General features: G+C 38.9%; 1 protein-coding gene across 4 annotated transcripts; it reads left to right on the forward strand.

Moving 5' to 3' along the window:
- Positions 1-223: 223 nt before the first annotated feature.
- On the forward strand, positions 224-18921 carry LOC309702285 (adhesion G-protein coupled receptor G1-like). Of its 4 annotated transcripts, XM_082526886.1 has the most exons (15): positions 224-607; positions 1863-1995; positions 2186-2228; positions 2386-2518; positions 2843-2897; positions 3649-3733; positions 3876-4004; positions 5792-5941; positions 6019-6073; positions 6153-6244; positions 6892-7010; positions 11044-11324; positions 15818-15911; positions 16014-16342; positions 16429-18921. In XM_082526886.1, the coding sequence occupies exons 4-15, from the start codon at positions 2461-2463 to the stop codon at positions 16551-16553; spliced, it is 1572 nt and encodes a 523-aa protein (XP_082383012.1). In that variant the 5' UTR covers positions 224-607; positions 1863-1995; positions 2186-2228; positions 2386-2460; the 3' UTR covers positions 16554-18921. The 4 variants fall into 4 exon arrangements, with proteins under 4 accessions (XP_082383012.1, XP_082383013.1, XP_082383014.1 ...); XM_082526887.1 differs by having other exon boundaries at positions 1903-1995; positions 2186-2518; XM_082526888.1 differs by having other exon boundaries at positions 1906-1995; positions 2186-2518.
- The last annotated feature ends 1809 nt before the right edge of the window (positions 18922-20730 follow it).

The following is a 20730-nucleotide window of genomic DNA, read 5'->3' on the forward strand; positions in this document are numbered from 1 at the left end:
TGGGTTGTAATAGTTCTCTGAGGTTTGGCCAAAGGGGCCAAAGGTAAGAGATGAGAATTCCGGAGTAAGTACTCAAAATTCCCATGGGATTAAATGCAACAATAATATATGGTATTCACAGTTAAACCCATGTGATCTAAATATAATCTAAATGTAATATGCATTTTAATACGTCACAAAGGTAAATGTAGTTAATTAGAGCAACAAAACTATCATATGAATCACAAAATATAATTCCCTCATATGCAACTTCGAATGTTCTAGAGATCTGTGAAGGTAGCATATTAGTTTTGAGCGGAGACTGAGAAGGAGAGAACGTATAGCGGAGAAACACACGGGTGTCAGTTCAACACGTGCGACATACTTGGCTTTGTTTGTGTGTGACCAGACGTTAACAGTGTGAGGTGACATTTCCGAGAGTCGCACCACAGTGTAGAAAGGTGTTTTCAACTGCAACTGCTAAGGTTAAAGGTTGGTCGCGACAACTCGTCTGATCAGCGGACCCTGATATGGACCGTCGGAGAGCTGTAAAGTGACTTGCTGGCGCGCTGTAGCACAGACAGCGCGGTGTCCTCAGGAGGAGCCGAGAACTGGATTCAGTGGACTGGTGAGCAGCCACCGACAGAGCCACTGTGTTTCCATTTTTATGTGCAGTGTCTTTACTTATATTGGTCAAGGGACTTTAGTGAACAGGATTTACAAAGGGGTTATGCATAAAAATAAAAATAAAATAACAGTTATGACTTTATATCTTTATGACTGCATGTATGTTACTGTACATACATAACCAGTCCAGTACTTTTTGGCCACTTAAAATATCTTTATAGAACTCTTGCTATATTTGTTGCAATTTCTGTTGTCCTCTTCGCCAGATTACTCTTAAAAAGCCATTTTTTTAATGTCAACGAGACTTTTTAACTGGACAGTAAACTAAAAGGCACTTTGCCAAAAACTGATTGTGGCTTCTACCTTGTGATAGGAATGTTGTTTGTGGCTCAAGATGACTTGATATCATTCATGAGGGATATACTTGACACATTTCACATAGCATAGGCCAACAAATGTGGTTTGCTTTTTTGTTTTTTTTGTTTTGGGGGGGGGTAGCAGTGTAACTACGGGCCATCGCTTCTTGGTAAATACCGAAAATCAGTTTTTGACAGGCAATCACATTTTGGCACAACACCACCAAGATGTGATAACCTGCTTCTGTGTTGCTTAATAATATTTCATATGGTATTATTTAATTTAAAATATCTATTTCATTTTCTTGTGGGGATAGGTTAATTGGATAATCCAAATTGTCACTATAGGTGTGAATGTGCGAATGAATGTCTGTCCCTGTGTGTTGGCCCTGCGACAGACTGGCGACCTGTCCAGGGTGTACCCCGCCTCTCGCCCTATGACAGCTGGGATAGGCTCCAGCGCCCCTGCGACCCTGAAAAGGATAAGCGGAAGCGAATGGATGGATGGATGGATGGATGGATATTTCATTTTCTAAAGTAACTGTGATATCATTTGAATTTATAAAAAATGTGTGTTTTTGTACATTTTTATGCTGCACCAAAGTACAGTAAATGTTCTGTTCTTGTGCTTAAGTTGTCTGGGATCAATTCTTTCATTAGTGTTTAAGTGTAACATGCAGGCAAGGGGTTTATGGTTAGTTTCCTTGATTCCTGTCCATACCAAAACCATTGTGGAATCTGATGCAATAACTAATCCAACACCCAAAATAGTGGGTCTAAACTGATGTAAGAGGGTTTAGACTCAGTATAACGGGTGGAGTGCTACACTTTTCATGACATCTGTTGAAGTTCTTAGACCTGATATATAATTTTGAATAATTTGTGCATGTCTTTATGAAGGTGTCTGACACATCTTCTTGTCGATCTGGTTACCCACTAGCAGAGGAAGAACAGAAAACTTTCCTTGCCACTACTTAAAATGATAAACCTGTAATACCACAAGTCCATCACACCAAACCTCATTAGATCTAAGGTAAGTTTAAAGCAAACCACTACTAACGGAATTTTTGGAATAATACATGAGCTATTCTGATTAGAAATGAAATAGACTATGTAAAGAGAAACAGGTCAGGAAGAATAGAAAAATACAGCAGTCCAGTTACCTCCAAAGACTTTATTTTCAAAGATTTGCATCTTATTTTACTGTGTGCTGCAACCTGTAGAACTGGTGTGGCGCAAGTTCCTGTTTTACTTCCTCAGCAAGCTGTAAGTATCAGCACTTCTTTAGTACTTAAAAGTACTTGATTATTGTGGTAGCACTGAAAGAAATTGCCTGATGTGAGTCATTTCCTTTTCTGAGCTGTGAACCACAGATCTGTTAAAGCATGTGATATATGTAGATATGAAACTCCCCCTCATTCAGCAAACATCAACCAGACAGAAAAATACCCTCTGGACCTCTTACAGCAAATCTATATCTGTTGATGAGTGAGACGCAATGTGGATTATACTTTTTATCACAACAGCCCTCTGTTTTTCTATGTCCCGAGCTAATGGTGAGTAAACCTACCATGTTATCACTCTTATGTTGAAAGGAGTATACTTGTGAAGTGAATCTCAAAGTCATGAATCCTTGAAAAAGTAAAATTACCCAGCTTCTTTGTTACCAATAGCTATTAAAGACTCTAAGTCAACCAGTTTCACAAAACTACCTGCAATTTTATCAAGTGCTGATCAAATACTTGTAAAAGAACATCTTGTCTCTCATGTGTCTCTGGAGTTAGATGCCACTTAGACGTTTTATCAGCTTCCAGTCTTGTTTAAATGTATTCATTATGCTAATTTTGGTCTTTCCTTTTCTGTGTGTTTTACTTTGACAGACCTTTGTAAAAATGTTCTTAAAGAATGCCGAGACAGTGACCCATCATGGATAGGGTAATGCAGCTTCTACTGTACATGTCGCATTCCTGTTTGTGAAAAATAAATTGTCCTACATGAATGAATAAATGCTGTCAGTACTTGTTAATTGTTTTCAACAGTGGCTGCTTTTCAGTGGTTTTACATGGCTTCATCATCAAATAAGAATCATTAGAGTATTAGTATACAGCCTCTAACATATACTCATTGTAACAAATACTGCTGTTTCAAACAAGAACACAGTGTAACACTTTGGAATAACCATAATTTTGTATTATTGTTTAAGTGTATTGTGTATGTTGGCGTGTATTTAAACTTGTTACATACTTGATTTATCTAGAAACATTATTTGGATGATTTACTGTACTTTTTATATTTCTTTCTTATTTTTCTTTTTGGATTTTGTTAGCTGCTTGGAATTGACAAAGCTGTAGAATGTGATACTGTGATAATATGGACATTATTATTTAATTATTGTCAGAGTTTCACAGCTCAGCATTATTTTGTGCAAATTGAAAAGCACTGAAGGATGCTTAAACCAAATACAACAGAATCTATTTCTGTTCATCTCAAATTCTTGCAGTTTCATTTTTTCTCCTTTAAATGTATATCCATGAACAAATGAAGTAATCAAATAGCAGAGAAAGGTCCACTATGAAATAATTGATCTTACTTCTCATCTCTTTGCATTAGTTTGTCTTTTTTATCCTCAGTTATATCCCTGTTTGCATGTTTATATATCTGAACTATGTTAAATATCTGTTGGTAGTTGTTACGAGGATCGAATTATGACCTGCAAAACAGGCCGCTCCTTGACAGGCATCAAACAACTCAAAGTAGACTCGCTTCAAGAGGTGAGGTCATTTGGAGCTGAAGTGCTTTTTAGAAGTGAAAAAGTTACATTTGATCTGAATTTCTGTATTTTTGTATTAATGAACTCTAATTACTGACAACCAACACATTTTTTAAAGTTATGTTTTCGTGTATGCTTTTTAGGTTGATGTGAGTCCTACATTTGAACATAGAGTTCACATCCCATCATCAGCTCTCCAGAGAAGCATAGGAAATGTGCCTGAGGTGGATGTCCTGGTGGTGGCCTCTGTAATAAACAGCAGTTATTTTAAGGTTGGTAACGCTAAAAGCAACAGAAAAAAACTTAAATATTCCCACGAGCAGAGTCTCTTCACAATCAGCTGTTGCTTATCATGAAAAATGATTAAAAGTTGCTCCTTTAATAAAGAGTTGTTTTCACTGAGGGCCACAATGAGAAATGTTTGCTTTAATTTAGTCTAAAATGTTTGTCTTATATTTGTCTTATATGACAAATTCCTCAACCAGTGTACAAACAACTTTATTAGACTTTAAAATGTTTATTTCAGAAAAGTAATGCATTCTGACTACAGTTCTATAAAAAGGCTACTCACAACAACAATCTTTGGCTACCTTTACCTAATATTACTGTCACGGATTGCCGGGGCAAGCCGTGTGGAATGTAGGAAGGACCCAAAAGGCAGCAGCTCTGGTGCAGGTGAGTGTTTATTAACAGGGGTGGGTAAGTACAAACAGCGGTGGCGACAAAACATGAAACTGGAAACCTAAACTGGGTAAACTAATAAGACAAACCAGAACGAGGATGCAGGGAGGTCCGGAGAAATACATATGGGAAGACGCAGGGAGACCGAGGGGAAACAACACAGACGAACCAGCAATTACTAAGACAGAAAATACAACTTAAATACACTCAGAGAACACAGGGAGATTACACACAGGTGGGAAACACAGCTGGGAGTGATTAACATAACGAGACTAGGGAGGCAAACTGAAAACACTCACATAAGACGCAGACCTTCACAATAAAACAGGAACACACGGGCAGAACAGAGTAAACACTAAACAAAGGAAGAACAGAACCAAAATCGAAGAGAAAACACAAAATGCTGGGTCAAAAGGACCCAGGATCATGACAATTACAATTTGTTTAATGGTCTGAAACATGTAAGTGCGAGAAATATAAAAGAAATCTTCAAAATGCAAATACTTTGTTCATAAAACTGCGCTTGTGGCTGTACAAACTGTAGCTACAACTAGCCAACATTTAAAAAAAAATATCTTGAAATTTAACTACAAGTCCTCTGCCAGGATTAAAGGCTAGATTAGTTTTTGAGATTTGAGATACATTTTTTCATATTAATCCCACCCTAACATTTTATTTATTTTATTTATTTATTTATTTTTTAGAAAGAGGGGCAATACATATTAATGAACATTTTAACAAATGTAAATATGCCAGATTATAGGCTTGGGCTAATTTCCATCTGCAGAACCTCTGGCAGGTTGGTGTTAAACACAAGTTAGTAAAAACATACAGAGACACTATTTACAGGTCATGTGACAAGGACAAAAACAGTGATCACATTATACTAGAACAAACAATGACAAGGAGAGTGGACACAGAGGACAGTATAGATAACAATAACGGAAACACATCAATTATATTGCACAAACCCCAGTATTGTACATGCCCTCACCATCGTGATATTGCGTTCACCCATTGCACTAACAGTTGTTTCCCTTTTTGTAATACACTAACTCTTTTTCACGTCCAATATAACGCATGATTATTAAACATGATCACATGTTTGTGTGTCCCTCAGCCGCCCTTTTAAGTGACTCTTAAAGATGGGTAGACTTGTACTTTCCCTCACTGACAGTGGAAGACTATTCCAGAAGCTCACTCCCTGATATGACAGAGCATTCTGTGAAAAGGTGGTCCGCCTGAGTGCCAGTTCACAATCACTTCTAACAGTGGCCTGAGTTAGTCGAGACCCGGCAACACTGCTAGACTTTTGTTTAATAAAATCACTCATTGGTGGAGGCGCCACTAACATAACTGTCATGTGCCGTCCTTTCAGCTGAGTCCTCCCCAAAGAAGTAGGATACCACAAATTCACCGCAGAAATGGCAAAGTATTTAGGGACTCAGCCGTATGTGTGCGGGCAGGAAACCGTGCAGTCGAGAATCTCTCACAACCCATCACGTTAACCTTCAAACACAACAAAGAGGTAAAAAGACAAAAGTGTTGGACGAACATCTTAAATAGAAAATGTAACAACCTGTTTACCGTTCATTTTGATTCCAGGTTGAAAGTGGAACGTGTGTATTTTGGAAGGAAACATCAGCAAAGGATGGAACAGGTACTACTGGAGATGTCAACCTTCAGTGTTTTTGTTTCTAAATAAAATGACTTAGTTACTCCGAATGTTTTCTTTATAGGTTACTGGAGCAATGAAGGCTGTGACACAAATTACACGGCACATGAATTTATTTGCAGCTGCAACCATCTGAGCTTCTTTGCTGTGCTTGTGGTGAGCTGAAAATCTCTTCCTACATATGATAAAAGCCTTTGGCAAACACCATATTTATCTAATTAATATTTAATTAGATAAACATGTTGATAAACAATTTGAATTGAGAGGCTGTCTCAAATTTATACTGTATAAATAGCCACATATTTAGTTCCAGTCTTTCCACAACCAAATGACCAGAACTGAAATGTCAGCAATACACTCAAAGATGATAATTATGATATTTAAATTATAATTATAGTTATAAGTTCACTGTACACATACTTTGTTGTGCATGTAAAATAACAATACAGGGCTATTCTATTCTATGAGCAAACTAGTGTGTTACACATAGATTGTATAAAAGATAGAGGGAGCCACCATGGTATCAAGTCACAATTTAAGGCTATGGGTCAGCACACCTGTCACTCTAATTTTAAGCTTTGCCAGCACATGGATCACTTACAAAAATAATTAACTCATCATATAGTTGTGATGAAGGGTGAACCAACCGATACATTCCCAACCATGTATTGCACCAAAATGTCTTGCCATCTTAACATGGAAATTTAGCAATTGATAAATTAACAAATCTTGGTCTACTACTAAAACAAATTTCTTATGTAAAATACATTTCAAAACAACAACTTCATCTTTTTATGTTGCAGAATCCAGGAATATCGGTGACAAAAGCTGATGCCGACAAGCTAAACTACATCACTTACATTGGATCAGGATTCTCCGCCCCCTTCGCACTGATCAGTTTGTTCATCTATATTTATCTACAGTGAGTAGATATCATATTATTCACATTTAAAACTTTATAGTTTTCAGTTCCCAATTGTGATCAAATGAGAAACTGGAGAAAATAGACTGTATAAAAGCTATTGAGTTCGTTAGTGACAGCAGCTCAGTGATAAGGTCTCTGACCACAACACCCACACTCAAACATGAGCAGATGAAAATAAGAGATGAAAAAATAAGAACAAACCGATACTCTTAAGAATTTTGCATCTCAAACGATGAAGAAATTAAGGAAGTACCAGGTTGTTTCCAACTGCTTCTTAAGCAAAGTATGCACAATTTGGACTTCTATACCTGGCTGATGCTCATACTAGCCTTTGGCTTCCAGCTGTCTTCCCCTAAATCAGTGATTAATGACCCACTCTTAGTCACGTTAAGTTTAAGGAAATCGTCATTCCGAACATTTAACAAATGCAGGCAAAGCATCAGCCAGACCTGACTGTGAGGTCTGAAGAGGAGGCAGCAGTGCAGTGTTATCAGGAAACTTCAAGTCTAGGAGCTGTCTGTGTACATGATAAAAACCAGAGGAGAAAAAACACAGCCCTCAGGAGAGCTGGAGTTTGATAGGTTTGAGAGGGTTGGACATTTTACAGAAATCCCATTCAAGTTTCTCAGTTAAAAAATTCAAATGTAACATTAAAATCTGATCAAGTAAAATAATTTCAGAGGCCAGTCAGTCCATCAGTACATGGGGCTGCACCTTATCAAAAGCAGAAGATGCTTATATGCTGTATGATCTAGAACAATGAGCTTATCATCATCTATATCAATGCTTACTTTATAAGCAAACAGCAGTGGCTCTAATCTGTCATCAGTTGAGGACACAACCTCATCAGTTTTTTTTTTATCACAAGATGTGTAAATACAGCGGATCTTAACTCATTTAGTTTTCTTGCATCTTTTTTTAGTATTGTGATTAATATGTTTTTTTTCTAAATGACTTCACATCAGTTACATTTCATTTGTTCTGTATGCTGGTTATGTTTCCACCCTCTACACATCTCTGTACGATTGTAGAAAAATCCTCACTGAGCTAGATGGCATCGGGGGCCAGCAGCTGTCCTAATATTCACCATTTTCAAGATGGTTTCAGCCTGTTCTAGTGACATGACAAAATGATTCTGAGAAAGATTCACTAGTATGAAAAAAACATTTTTTCATTTCACATTCCTCCATTGCTTCCTCACTTCTCCACAGCTGGTGTTAGCAGCAGCACCAGCAACCTGTAAGGATTGGTTACTATTTGTTGCTGGTTCACAGTCAGGCAACCCTGACGGCTTACATGCCGTTACTTTGACACATTTTGCTGCATTTATGTTTAGTTTAGTGTTTTTTATTGTTTTCTCTCAGCTTTCCAGCTCCACCTTTTCACCACTTCTTCCACAATAAACTTTTTCACAAGGTGCGTGAGAAGGTAGAGGGGAGCCGGTCACATTAAGAAAGTTGATTGAACAATCCAGTGGCAGTATTTAAAAAATGAACAAATGGTGTCAGTGCTTTGACACCTGTTGTGCCAAGGTAGTTATCTCCTACAGCATTTGTGTCTCCTGCGCTCCCAACGGGGGAGAAACTAATTCTGTCAGGGATAACTAGCTTTGCATGACACCTGGTGCATGGTGGCCCTTCAGGCAAAGACAAGCAAAGGGAACCCATACAGTTAATATACATACATTTAATAAAATGTAATGGAGTAGCATGATGGTGCAAGTATTTCCCGTTTTTTCACAATATTAGTTTTGGCTATGATATTATACAGAAGACAACTTATTACAGGAAGAAGAGGAGTGGGAAAAGGTGGTGGTACTAGGGGAATCGAGGGGGGCAGTATATCTTGAGGTTCAATGTTGTTATGGCACTGAGAAGTAAACTGCTTTTGACGCTGTTTCTCAGGTGGCAACAGGTCAAAAGTGAGACCAAGATTATTTACTCAATCCTGCTAAATTGAGTAAGTCCTGTAGAGAGGCCGTAGTTTCTGCACAATGTGATACAGTACTTTCTGTAAAAAGTCATGAGCTGTTTTTGACTCACTTTGGTCTTCCCGAGTACTCTGATGAAATGAAGTCATAGCTGTACCTTCTGCTAACTGCAGAGTCTTCTTTAAATTGCAACAATTAAAGTCTCACAAGGAGGAATTTAGCAAATGGAGCAAATAGAGTCCAGTTTGTGCATTAGGTCAGCGATTATCTGAGGAGTAGCTGACATGTTGACTTGTGGATGATTAAACACTGCTGTATAAAACAACTGTTGTTGTTTGGCAAATAGAATACATGGAGTGAATTTATCCACAGTTCCACTGCAGCAGTACATATCCTGATGTTTGCAGTATTACACCGCTTCCATTTACATAAACAGCTGGTATCTGTAGAGCTCTGTAGGGAAAGAAGAAACTCTTGACTCAGACTAACTCTCCTATGTGTGTCTCCACAGCAATGTAATTACATAAAATAAAATAGAATGCACTCATACTCTGCATCACCAAAGAACTTACTAATAGCCTGTAATACTCTGACAGAGTATATCTGAGTCTGGTTTGTGGCAAAAACCTCTGAGGACACAAATACTGTGAGTTCCTACTGTGCTTTTTATGAACTAAAGGGTCGAACTTTTGCTACAGATGTATTTGCTAACTTTTGTCAGGGTTCCCTGTATAAAGAAACATCCCTCTTCCTTTAACAGTTGTCTCTGCAAAGAATGATGAGCGTGTGTGTCACGGTCTGGCTGGCAGACCGTGGGGATGTGGGGAAAGGAGGACCCAAAACGCAGACTCTGCGATGCAAACAGTGCTCTTTATTTACAGTGAAAAGGCTGTAAATACAATAACTCCCCGTTGCTCCCTCGAACCCCGTGTGCGTGCTTCCCTCCGATATCTGTGCTCGTGCTCCCCGCTGTTGTGTTTCCGCACCCCCGTGCGTGCTGCCTCTCCGGACCACTCCTCCTCCTGTAGGGAAACCAGAGACGCAGCCGTCAACACTAACCCTCGGCGGGCATATACGCACAGCACAGACCTAAGCTAACACACACTGACTTGGTACGATAACTCAATGATCCCGCGCCGGTGGGAGCTCCAACTCTCTCCTAAGTAGCTCCCCCGACGAGCCCTGATCACCAACAGGTGTGGCATGAACTTCAGGTGTGGCCAGTCCTTCCGCAGGGCCACACCCCTCAGGCCTGCAGGTGGCTGAGCTCCATCCTCCAGCCACACCCGCAGACATACACACCCATACCCTGCCTATACATATGAGTGGGACACAGACTAACACAGCACAGTGCAGAAAAACACACACATCACCAAAATAATAATAATAATAACAACAATAACATCAACAGTCAAAACTGCTCACGGACCCCGAGTCCTCCAGAGCTGGGTCCGTGACAGTGACAGTGTGAGGTTGCAGAGATTGCGTCACAAAAGCTCAGTTGCTGCTTACATTTTGGGAACTATTTTTTTTCAACATGTTGATACTGGTATAAACAAAATGTAGTCACTTCCCCAGAGACATCTTCTGTCAAGTAGCCTCAAAGAAACACTGCTACGAGGGCCTGGAAATGCCATAAAAAAAACCCTGAACATTAAGAAAACAAACTCAATAATATTAATGGTTAAAAAAATGTGATTGTGAATGAAATTTGTAAAGTAATTAATTAAAGAAATGTTGTGTACATTAATATATCTGCCTGAGAGTGATTTTGTCATGTTTGTCTTTGTAATTTGTTTGTTTAATGAATTTGTTGATTTTCCCATTTCAGTTCAACCCATATTCTGTTACATTTCTAACATTATATGATGCAAATGAGGCGACTGCTACTCAAAGTGTGGTATTAAGTGAACTTTGTGGCTACATCTAGTTAAGAGACCATTAGAGAAGTGAGGCTACAGCCTCATGGCCTTTCTTATATATAGTTTTATCTGCTGCATTAGTGTGGGGTTATTACCATCATCTCACATCTAAAAAGGCAAGATAATATCCACTATCTCCACAGTTGGCAACAAGAGAATAATTCTGTTTCTGTTTTAGTCGGCGGCATCCTGAGAAATCCATAAGTCTGCACATGCAGCTAACAGTGGCGATGTTCTGCCTCCATCTCACCTTCCTGCTGTCCAGCCTCCTGGCCCAACTACTGAAGGAAAAAGAGGACGGCTCATCTTGCCTGGTACTGGGTCTGGTTTTACACTGGTCCCTGCTGGCCACCCTGACCTGGAGTGCTCTGGAGGGGTTCCACCTCTACCTTCTGCTCATCCGGGTCTTTAACATCTATGTGAGGAGGTACCTGCTCAAACTCAGCCTGATTGGATGGGGTGAGTGTCGTTTAGGTGGGACGCTGCTCTGCAATACACTGTCACAAATCTTTAAATGAAAGTGGATTGTGTTGAAGTGTTACATCACAATAAAGGCTTAAACCCTTTATTCTGATGTATTGTGATGTCAAGTAAATTCGCCTTATTTGCATAACCTACTGTATTTAAGCACAACAGACACTGACCAAACACTAGGGCAAATAGGTACAAAACTACTTAAAAAAATCACGAATCATGAAATGTCTTGTATGTATTTTAAAAGTAATTAAATGACACTGTTATAAATTAGGCCTTAACTGAAAAGCCTGTCTAAGAGAGATGTGTTTTAAGTTCAGATAATAATACTGTGAAACAGACGATCTGATATGGACGATTGTATATTGTTCAGCTTTAGTCATTCTAATTTATTCTGTTGTTTAGAATCAACAGCTGTTGGTAAGATCACCTGTGCAGTCAGCATGGGGCACAAAATTTTAAGGACAGGGTTCGTACAGGTGCTTGAAATCCTTGAAAATGATAGAATTTTAATATTGTCTTTTCAAGGTTTGAAAAGTGCTTGAATTTCAGATGTGGTGCTTAAAAGTGCTTGAAAGTGTAACTGTATGTCATCACCACAAATAACATTCTGATTGAATAGTTTTCTTATCAGATAGAGAAATAAAATGAGTCGCAAAATGTAAAAACAAAATTTCAATTTGGGTCGAAAGTGCGGACTTCAAACTATACACCAGTTTTTAAATTGTGTTGATCGGCCATGTAAAACCAGAGGTATGATAAAAAATACACGCAATGTTTTTTTCTTAATAAAACAGTGGTGTTTGCAGGGGGAACAAACAGCACTAGCAATCACTCTCAGCCTGGGAGTGAAAAAAAAGGAAAAGAAAAAATACTCCTTCTAGAGCAGGGCGATATGGCCAAAAATATTTATCACGATATATATTTGAAAATTTGCGATAACGATATAACTGACGATATAATTGATGCGAGACAAAATACAACTCCACAACATTACTAACGCAAAAAGACAACCTTCCATTTATTTTCACTTAAACAAGAAGCTGGTTTTTATGTACATTAAAGCTTTATAAAAATGTAACAGTGCAAATGCAAATTCCTAGCTGAAAGTTTAACCAAAAGGCATTTCCAGTAGAAATGGGCTGACATATCCTGAGCATAACCATGTATAATATCCACTGAAGTTAAAAAGAGGTGCTTTGCAACATTAAACTGCAGTGTGCAGTACGTATTTTTCGGACCATAAGGTGCACAGGATTATAAGGCACATTAAGCGAAACAAAGCAGTCAGATAAATCAAACTTTATTAAACTCATTCTTCTTGCTTCCTCCACTTCTGTACCATTGATTCATTAATGTTGAATTCTCTGGCAGCTGCTCTGTTCCCATGTTGTTGCAGTATATTAATGACTGACCTCGTATTGTGGATGGATTATCTCAGTTGTTCTTCTGACTGAAGTTTGGTCCGTTTACAGCATCCTGCCATGCGATTGCATTTGTCTCTAACTATCAGAAACCTTAACGTTAACCTTTTTAAGTGGAAAAGTGTTAGTGTTCGTCCTCCAGCTTCACTGTTTATATTATGCTAACATAGCTGTGTTGCTAGCGATCACGTAGCACATCATTATATACCAGCTAGCCCAACTTCAGTAACCCTATAAACGTCACTGCTGTTTAGTTTCCTGTCTTCATTTATGTTGGAAGTGATAGCAGAGCTGTACGTTTGATTTTTTTCAGAAATCTCTCAGTCTCTCAGTCAGAACATGCTAGCGAAACTAGCGAGCTAACTTCCGCTAGCTTCCTGCTAACTTCTAACTCCGTTAAATGTAATAAATTTTGTTTTCATGGATGCCTGGAAGTTAAACTTCATAGTTACACCTGGTAAAGCAGCAATGCTGATCGTTTTATTAAAGATGAAAGAATTTAGACAATTTTTAATTCTCAGTGATGCTGCAGTGTTCGTTTGACCTGAAGAACGTGGAGTTTAGGACCCAGATTACTCCCAGATTTAAGAGCATCTTAGTCCGACAATAACGACGGCCGCTTGCATGTTCTGCAAAAAAATGTGCTTTGTCGTGTATCTGACGGACAAACACCAAACCAGTTCCACATCACTGAAGTTGCACCATTTTTACAAACCAATTCTGGTTCATTTGTTTCACTCAACAATCGGCCATGTGCGTATGAAAACAAAGCCACTGCGCATGCGCGTTTTACTCATATTCTATCGCGATATTTCATTTTCCTATCGTTGCATAACATTATACCGGTATTACCGTGAACGGTATAATATGGCCCAGCCCTAACTCCTTCCCTATTGGTGGAAAAATGTACCATTTCGACCAATCAAAAAATGTGGCATTTGGTTGTTTAGGAAGAGGGGGAAGTTTTAGGAGTGACACCAGCGAGAGAGAGCAAGTGAGCGAAAGAAAGAGAAAGTGAGTTTTGATAGATACGTGATAGATTTGTGACGTTTACCATGTTTGGAGTCTCACGTTAGTGTGTTATCTTGTGTAGTTAGTGTGTAGTGTAGTCGTTGTTTTGTTTTGTGAGTCACTTCTACTAGAGAATGTCACAGTTGCTGCAAAAAAGCCACAAAAGGCAGATCGCAGTGTAAACGCTGTCTCCAGGTGGAAAACAGGAGTGACACACCTGCTGTCAGACCTGCAGGTTTATCCCTGTGCTGTTCTCCTCTGTCTTAGTGGATACAAATTATATTTTGGAGTTGCATAAAGAATTTGTGTGCCTTCCTATTTGGTGCAGAACACCTTACTGTTCTGTAAGTAGTTTTAAATGGTTATATAAAAACGTCTTAGCCTTGGTTGCATTTTTGGGTGTAAATAGTACCATATAACTTTGTTGTTTGCAAAACTTGTGCATATTTTTTTTAAATGTACAATTTCTATTTGCATTTCAAGTCTGAATTTAGATCAGTTGTGCTTATACAGTATGTCAAAATGAGAACATAACAGATGGGCAAGATAAACAGTTTTTAAAGGTGAAATATAGACGCCAAATAAAAAGTAGTCAAAAATGGCCAATTATACCCTGGACCCCAGAGGGTTAAAGGCTAAAAGCAAAGTTGTCACCAAGTACTGTTTATATTTCTATGTATTTCTGCAGGCACTAAGTATTAACTTAGTGCCTTTGGGTGAAATAATGATAATATGAGGGACCGATCCATTCGGTCACAAAGAATAGCCACTTGCTACCAAAGTTCCCCGGCTTTCATTCACAATGTGATTATCGTCAGCACCTACACATTAAACTACTTAAACATTATAAATGTCTTCAAGCTCACAATGAGGCCACAATAAGGCCTGTATCTACTGTCTCAGCCACTGAGACAGTAGATACATTTATATGTGTTTTTATAAATGAATATTTCATACTTTAAGGCTGCCTGTTTATTTAAGGGAGATGAACAAAATACTGTAGCGGGTCAGGGCTGTTTGGGGTTTGACAGCTATGTTTTGTGGTTCCAGGCGGCAGCGTTATGTTGCCATGGTTACAGGTGATGCTCTCTCTCTCTGCGACTGTGTGTTTCTGGGTGGAGAGAGCGCCTTTTTCTTGTGGTTGTTGTTATGCTAGAGCTACGCCGAGCAGTTGAGTTAGCAGCGTTGTGTTTCCTGTTGAATGCTAATAAACGGCTGTGCTCCCTGGCTAACTCTGTGGGAAGCAAGACCAAACGATCCCTTTGCCTCCTCCTTGTCTGAGCTCGCCACAATGCATTAGAATTGTACGTGATAATATCATAGATGATAGATTAAATAAAAAATTTTAAGTAGATGCTTGTGCGTTCTTAAAGTCTTATATATTGAATTGAACTATGTGATCTATTCAAAGCCTCTTGCAGTCAGTGCTGTTCTCCATGCCTGTCTGACTGTACATGATGTTATTAGCACAAACACTTTAAAGGTGATCATTTAGGACTTCAGCAATAATGCAAACAGCAATGTAGTTAAACATCTTACAGTTAGTTTTATTAGGAATTAACTTAAAAAACAAACAAACATCTGTCTCCTATTTTTTGTGTCATACAGGAAAGAAGCATCAATATCTGATGAGAAGACTTATTTATTTCTGTTTTGTTTGTTTTTTTTTCAATAGGAAATGAATATCTAACAAGTTGATCTGATCACATTTTCACATCTTAATTCTTAAGTGAAATGCGCATTTTGAGTTTATACAATATATGCATTTAAGGCGACCATTTCCTTTTGCAGTATGTTTGTCTGGTGCGTTTTTCTATGTCTTAACAAAAGGGCAACAAAGATGTTTAAGTTCACCTTGGATGATTTGTTTTAATTTTCACATGGTCTTACTGAGGTGATGCGAACTGAAATTTGCATTCTTTGGGGGGGGGGGGGGGGGTAAATGTGAAAAGGGACCTTAAAGCAGAGGAACAGTGACAATAATGCCTCACGCTGTCCTAAAGAACACTCAGCTGACATTAATTCTGTCTTCCATGTTTTCAGGTTTTCCTACACTGGTTGCAGCTGTTTGTGGGATTTCACGTGTTTATGGCAAATACACTCTGAAATACAGCAACAGCAATTTAACACAACACATGTAAGAAACTATCTTTGGTATCATTTTATATTAGAGTGAGCCAGGAGATTTTATTTCTTAGCAAATTCATGCTGTTTTTTTAATTTCTTTATTAATGAGCAGGTGCTGGATGAGCAACGAGTCTGAACAAAAGCTCCTCGTAGTCAGCTACATCACTACCGTGGCCTTTCCTTTCTTGGTGGTTGTGTTCAATGCCTGCATGCTGGGGCTGGTGGTGTTTAAGATGTTGGAGCTAAGAAGGGGTGATAGAAGCTTTGGAAGCAGCAGTGACTGGAAGAAGATAAACAAAGAGAGAAAGAAGAGGTTATGGAAGGACTGTGTCACAGTGCTGGGCCTCAGCTGTGTGCTTGGGTTACCTTGGGGGTTAGCCAGCACTACATACGTTTCACTCGCTGGGATCTACGTATTCACCGTATTGAACTCCCTTCAAGGTTAGTATGTGATCATCATGTCAAGGATTAACTGGACTTTGATCATTTAATAGAAGAACTGACAAACTATGTCTCTCTCTTCACAGGTCTATTTATTTTCCTGTGGTCTGTGGCGATGGCCTGGTCAAAATCTCAACCTGAAAATAACTCATCAATCAGAGACTCTTCCTCTCAGAAAATGATGACTACTAGTTTCAACAGCAGAAACTGAAAAGACTAATGCATTATCCATGACCTATATTAGGTGTTGCGCTTCTATTGATATGTAGTTCAGTATAACCAATAGGGCTGCCACGATTAGTCGACTATCAAAATCGACGACTGATTTAATAGTTGACGCGTCATTTGAAGCTTTGTTTGCTTTTTTTGATGTATTGTGCACTTAGAGATGCTCTTCTGTATAACCTGGTTGTAATGAGTGGCTCTTTGAGTTTACATTGCATCACCCTTTGAGGTCTTTCTGATAAATCGTTCCTAGTGCTGTACCTACTTATAATTAAGTTATTATTTATAGCAGCTTTCAGGTAAAAAGGAAAAACAACTAGAGTAATCTCTAAATGATCTATATACATTAAGAGTATTTTAAAATACATTGTATTTAATCTCCCCAATTCTTCCCAGATACTGATACTGTTAATATTCAACTCCATCATCATGACCTGACATAAGAAGTCTAACCAGGTGGCAGGTGCCACAAGGTGGCAGCAATACCCACAGGAGACACTCTTCCTCTTTTTTTATGCATGAAGATAAGATAAGATAAGATAACCTTTATTAGTCCCACGTGTGGGAAATTTGTTTTGTTACAGCAGTGGAGAGTGGAAAGTTACATGGAAAATTAGAAAAAAGAAAAACACTGGAATAAGATATCAATAGATACTGTGCGCAACTGTACACAATAGAATATAATAAAATAAAATACTATATACAATTGAATAAAATAGAATACAAATGCTATATACAATTGAGTATAATACAACGATGCCAGAAAAGAGTATTGTACTTAGTGTTATTGCTATTGCACATGTGTGGATGTGTGTGTTTGATCGGTTGAAGTCTTTGTTGTGGAGTCTGACAGCAATAGGGAGGAAAGACCTGCAAAATCTCTCCATCCCACATTGTGGGTGCCACAGCTGCCACTGAAGGAGCTGCTCAGTGCTCTCAGAGTCTCCTGCATGGGGTGGGAGATGTTGTCCAACAGGGATGACAGCTTAGCCACCATTCTCCTGTCACTCACCACCTCCACTGCGTCCAGAGGGCATCCTAGAACAGAGCTGGCCCTTCTGATCAGCCTGTTCAGTCTCTTCCAGTCCCCAGCAGAGATGCTGCCCCCCAGCAGACCACACTGTAAAAGATGGCTGAGGCCACCACAGAGTCATAGAAGGTCTTCAGGAGTCGGCCCTTCACTCCAAAAGACCTGAGCCTCCGCAGCAGGTACAACCTGCTCTGCCCTTTCCTGCATAGGGCGTCTGAATTATGAGTCCAGTCCAGTTTATTGTTCAGATGAACACCAAGGTACCTCTAGCTGTCCACAGTCTCAATATCAATACCTTGGATGTTCAGTGGTTGCAGTGGAGGACGTTTGTGCCTGCAGAAGTCTACCACCAGCTCCTTGGTTTTACTGGTCTTGATCTGGAGGTAGTTCTGCAGGCACCAGTCCACAAAGCCTTGGGTCAGTCGTCTGTACTCCCTGTCGTCCCCATCAGTGATCAGGCCAACTATTGCAGAGTCATCAGAGAACTTCTGCAGGAAGCACTGGGTGGAGTTGTAGAAGAAGTCTGCAGTGTAGATGGTAAAGAGGAACGGTGCCAGAACCGTTCCCTGTGGGGCCCCCATACTGAACTCTTATGAATTGCTCATGCATTTCATGCATGACTCCATGATCTGCTTTTTACCTGGATGGCCAATGATGCACTTCTGTCTCCTGCTGATAAAGGTGTTTATATCCCACCCCTAGCTCCTGAAACTGTCAGGAGTAGTGCAACATCACTATGTAGTACATGCTGTTTGGATCAAACAGTGTGTGATGTTGTTTAAGCTTAGCACAGGATATACCAAGAAACACGTTTCAGGTTATAGATGGAAATAGAGGAAACAGTTTGCTAGGAAGCCTGCTGAGTCTCTCTTACGCAGAACCCTGTCCACATCTTCTAAGATGTTTTTCTACACTGATAAGATAAGATAACTCTTTATTGTCATTGCACAGTCATACATAGTACAGTAGTACAATGAAATTGGAAAACTGTCCTACGTCGGCACTACATATAACACAACACGACACGATATGACACATCACAACGCAACAAACAACACAACACAGTATATTAACTTAGTATAAAAAAGAAGAATAAGTGTATTTGTATTGCACACTGTTATTATTGCACATTAATTATTATTGCACCTTGTTATAAATATAAATATTATTATTGTTATTGTTTTAAACATTGTTACCTCTGCCTTAAAAATTCCAGGGAGGTAGCCAGTCAGGTCAGCTATTTACATTGTGGGCTTTCTTCAAATCTTTTAGAAATGGCATAATATGATTCACATCATGTATTATAAATGAAATCTTACATGTGCTGGTTGTCTCTTGAATATGATCTTTGACATGTCACTCTGCATGCATGTTATTGTGTGAGGATTCCTGGTGTAATCATCCAAACCAATTTCCTCTCATATGAGGGTGACAGATTAGGTATTCTCAGACCTCGAGAAAGTGGTGACACATCTGAATAATTTAACTTAAAGAATAACTTAAAAAACAATTCAAATAAATAATTAAAAGACCAAATTTACCACTGACATTCATGCCAGTGATGAGCGTATGTAAACTTCTGGCCACTACTGTCAGTATCCGAGCTCTGATACCAGGGGAAAGGACAAAACACATTCAATAAAAGCATAATAAAATAGAATACTCATATTTTTATCAGTGTAGAAATGAAAGTTTCCTTAAATATGACAGATGCTAGTTTTTAAAGTTCAGATTTGAATCATGAATTCTTCCGCAATATTTACAAGACTGAACGGACTCCACTGACTTTCCCTCAATGGACCGTGTTGCCTATAAGACGATTTAATTCTCTCTTCTTTTTTGCCTGTCCCGTTTGGTTCTTTAGCCATCAGAATTACTGTCGGAAGGCCAAGAAAGATGCCCAACGGATTTACTTTACCTAGTGGATCATCGCAGTCTTGCCATATTGGTCCATTTGATTGACCTTGGTTTTATTTTCAGTTGTTACAGACATGACTGGGAGAAAGAAAGAAAGAAAGAAAGAAAGAAAGAAAGAAAGAAAGAAAGAAAGAAAGAAAGAAAGAAAGAAAGAAAGAAAGGGAGGGAGGGAGGGAAAGAAAAACAGAGGGGAAGAGGGACAGTGAGAAATGGCACTTAAAATCACCTGGATCACCTGTTGAGAGAAGAATAAAAAGAGAAAACAAGCAAAAAAGAGAGCAACATAATAAACACAACACCATTGCAATAATCTAGCTAAGCATAAATAACAGTAAATACTAAATATTGAATTTTATTTTGCAAATGTCCAGGGTGCGAGGGGTCTTTGATGATGATGCTGGCTTTCTGCTGAAGTCTGCCAGTATAAATGTCTCTGAGGGGAGTTAGTATGGTGCCAATTGCCCACCCACGTGTTTTTTCCTCTTGTCCTCCGCGGTGCAGTAGTTGAAACAGAGTGTGCAGCAGTAAGTCAGAACGCTCTCGATGGTGGAGCGGTAGACGTTTCGAGAACCCTCTGACCTACTGCTGCACACTCTGGTTGCCATTTTTAGAAAAATAATAAGATGCAAGTTCAGGTTTCACTTCCTTGATAACCTATAATTCTCAACAGTTCCTGACAATTATGGCTTAACTTCTTCTTATCTGTTGCGTATATGGAAAGCAGTACCATTTGATCACTTCCTTTTTCTTCAAAACATCATCTCATAATAGTTATTTAGTTGCAAGTAATTGACTTTTGTTTCTGTGTGACCGTTATTTCATTGTTTTTTAAAGTATAATTGTATAAATGATCAAGACTAGCGCCTCAAGGTGCTTTATATTAACTCCTGGCTCCACCCGTAGCCTGCACCCATACCGCAACTGCCTAGAAAAAAAAAACCTGAGTTAATATGAACTTCACATTTGCAAGCAACTGTGGGTCAGAAGAGTAATAAGGGATCTAGCACTGTTGCCATAATTTGCCCAAATCATGGATCATCCCATCTGTTTACGCAAAACTACTGTAACCAATGACTGTTCTTAAGTAATTTCACTTAGTTGTTTTTCTTTCTTGCTCATTGTGTCAGATGTTTAGTTACTCCTCGGCCTCCTTTAGCAGTAATGATATCTGTAACAAATGTAGCATATTTGCAGCGCTGGAGGCCAGGATTACTGA

This window comes from Aulonocara stuartgranti, assembly GCF_965226115.1.
Source record: "Aulonocara stuartgranti genome assembly, chromosome: 1".
Lineage (NCBI taxonomy): Eukaryota > Metazoa > Chordata > Actinopteri > Cichliformes > Cichlidae > Aulonocara > Aulonocara stuartgranti.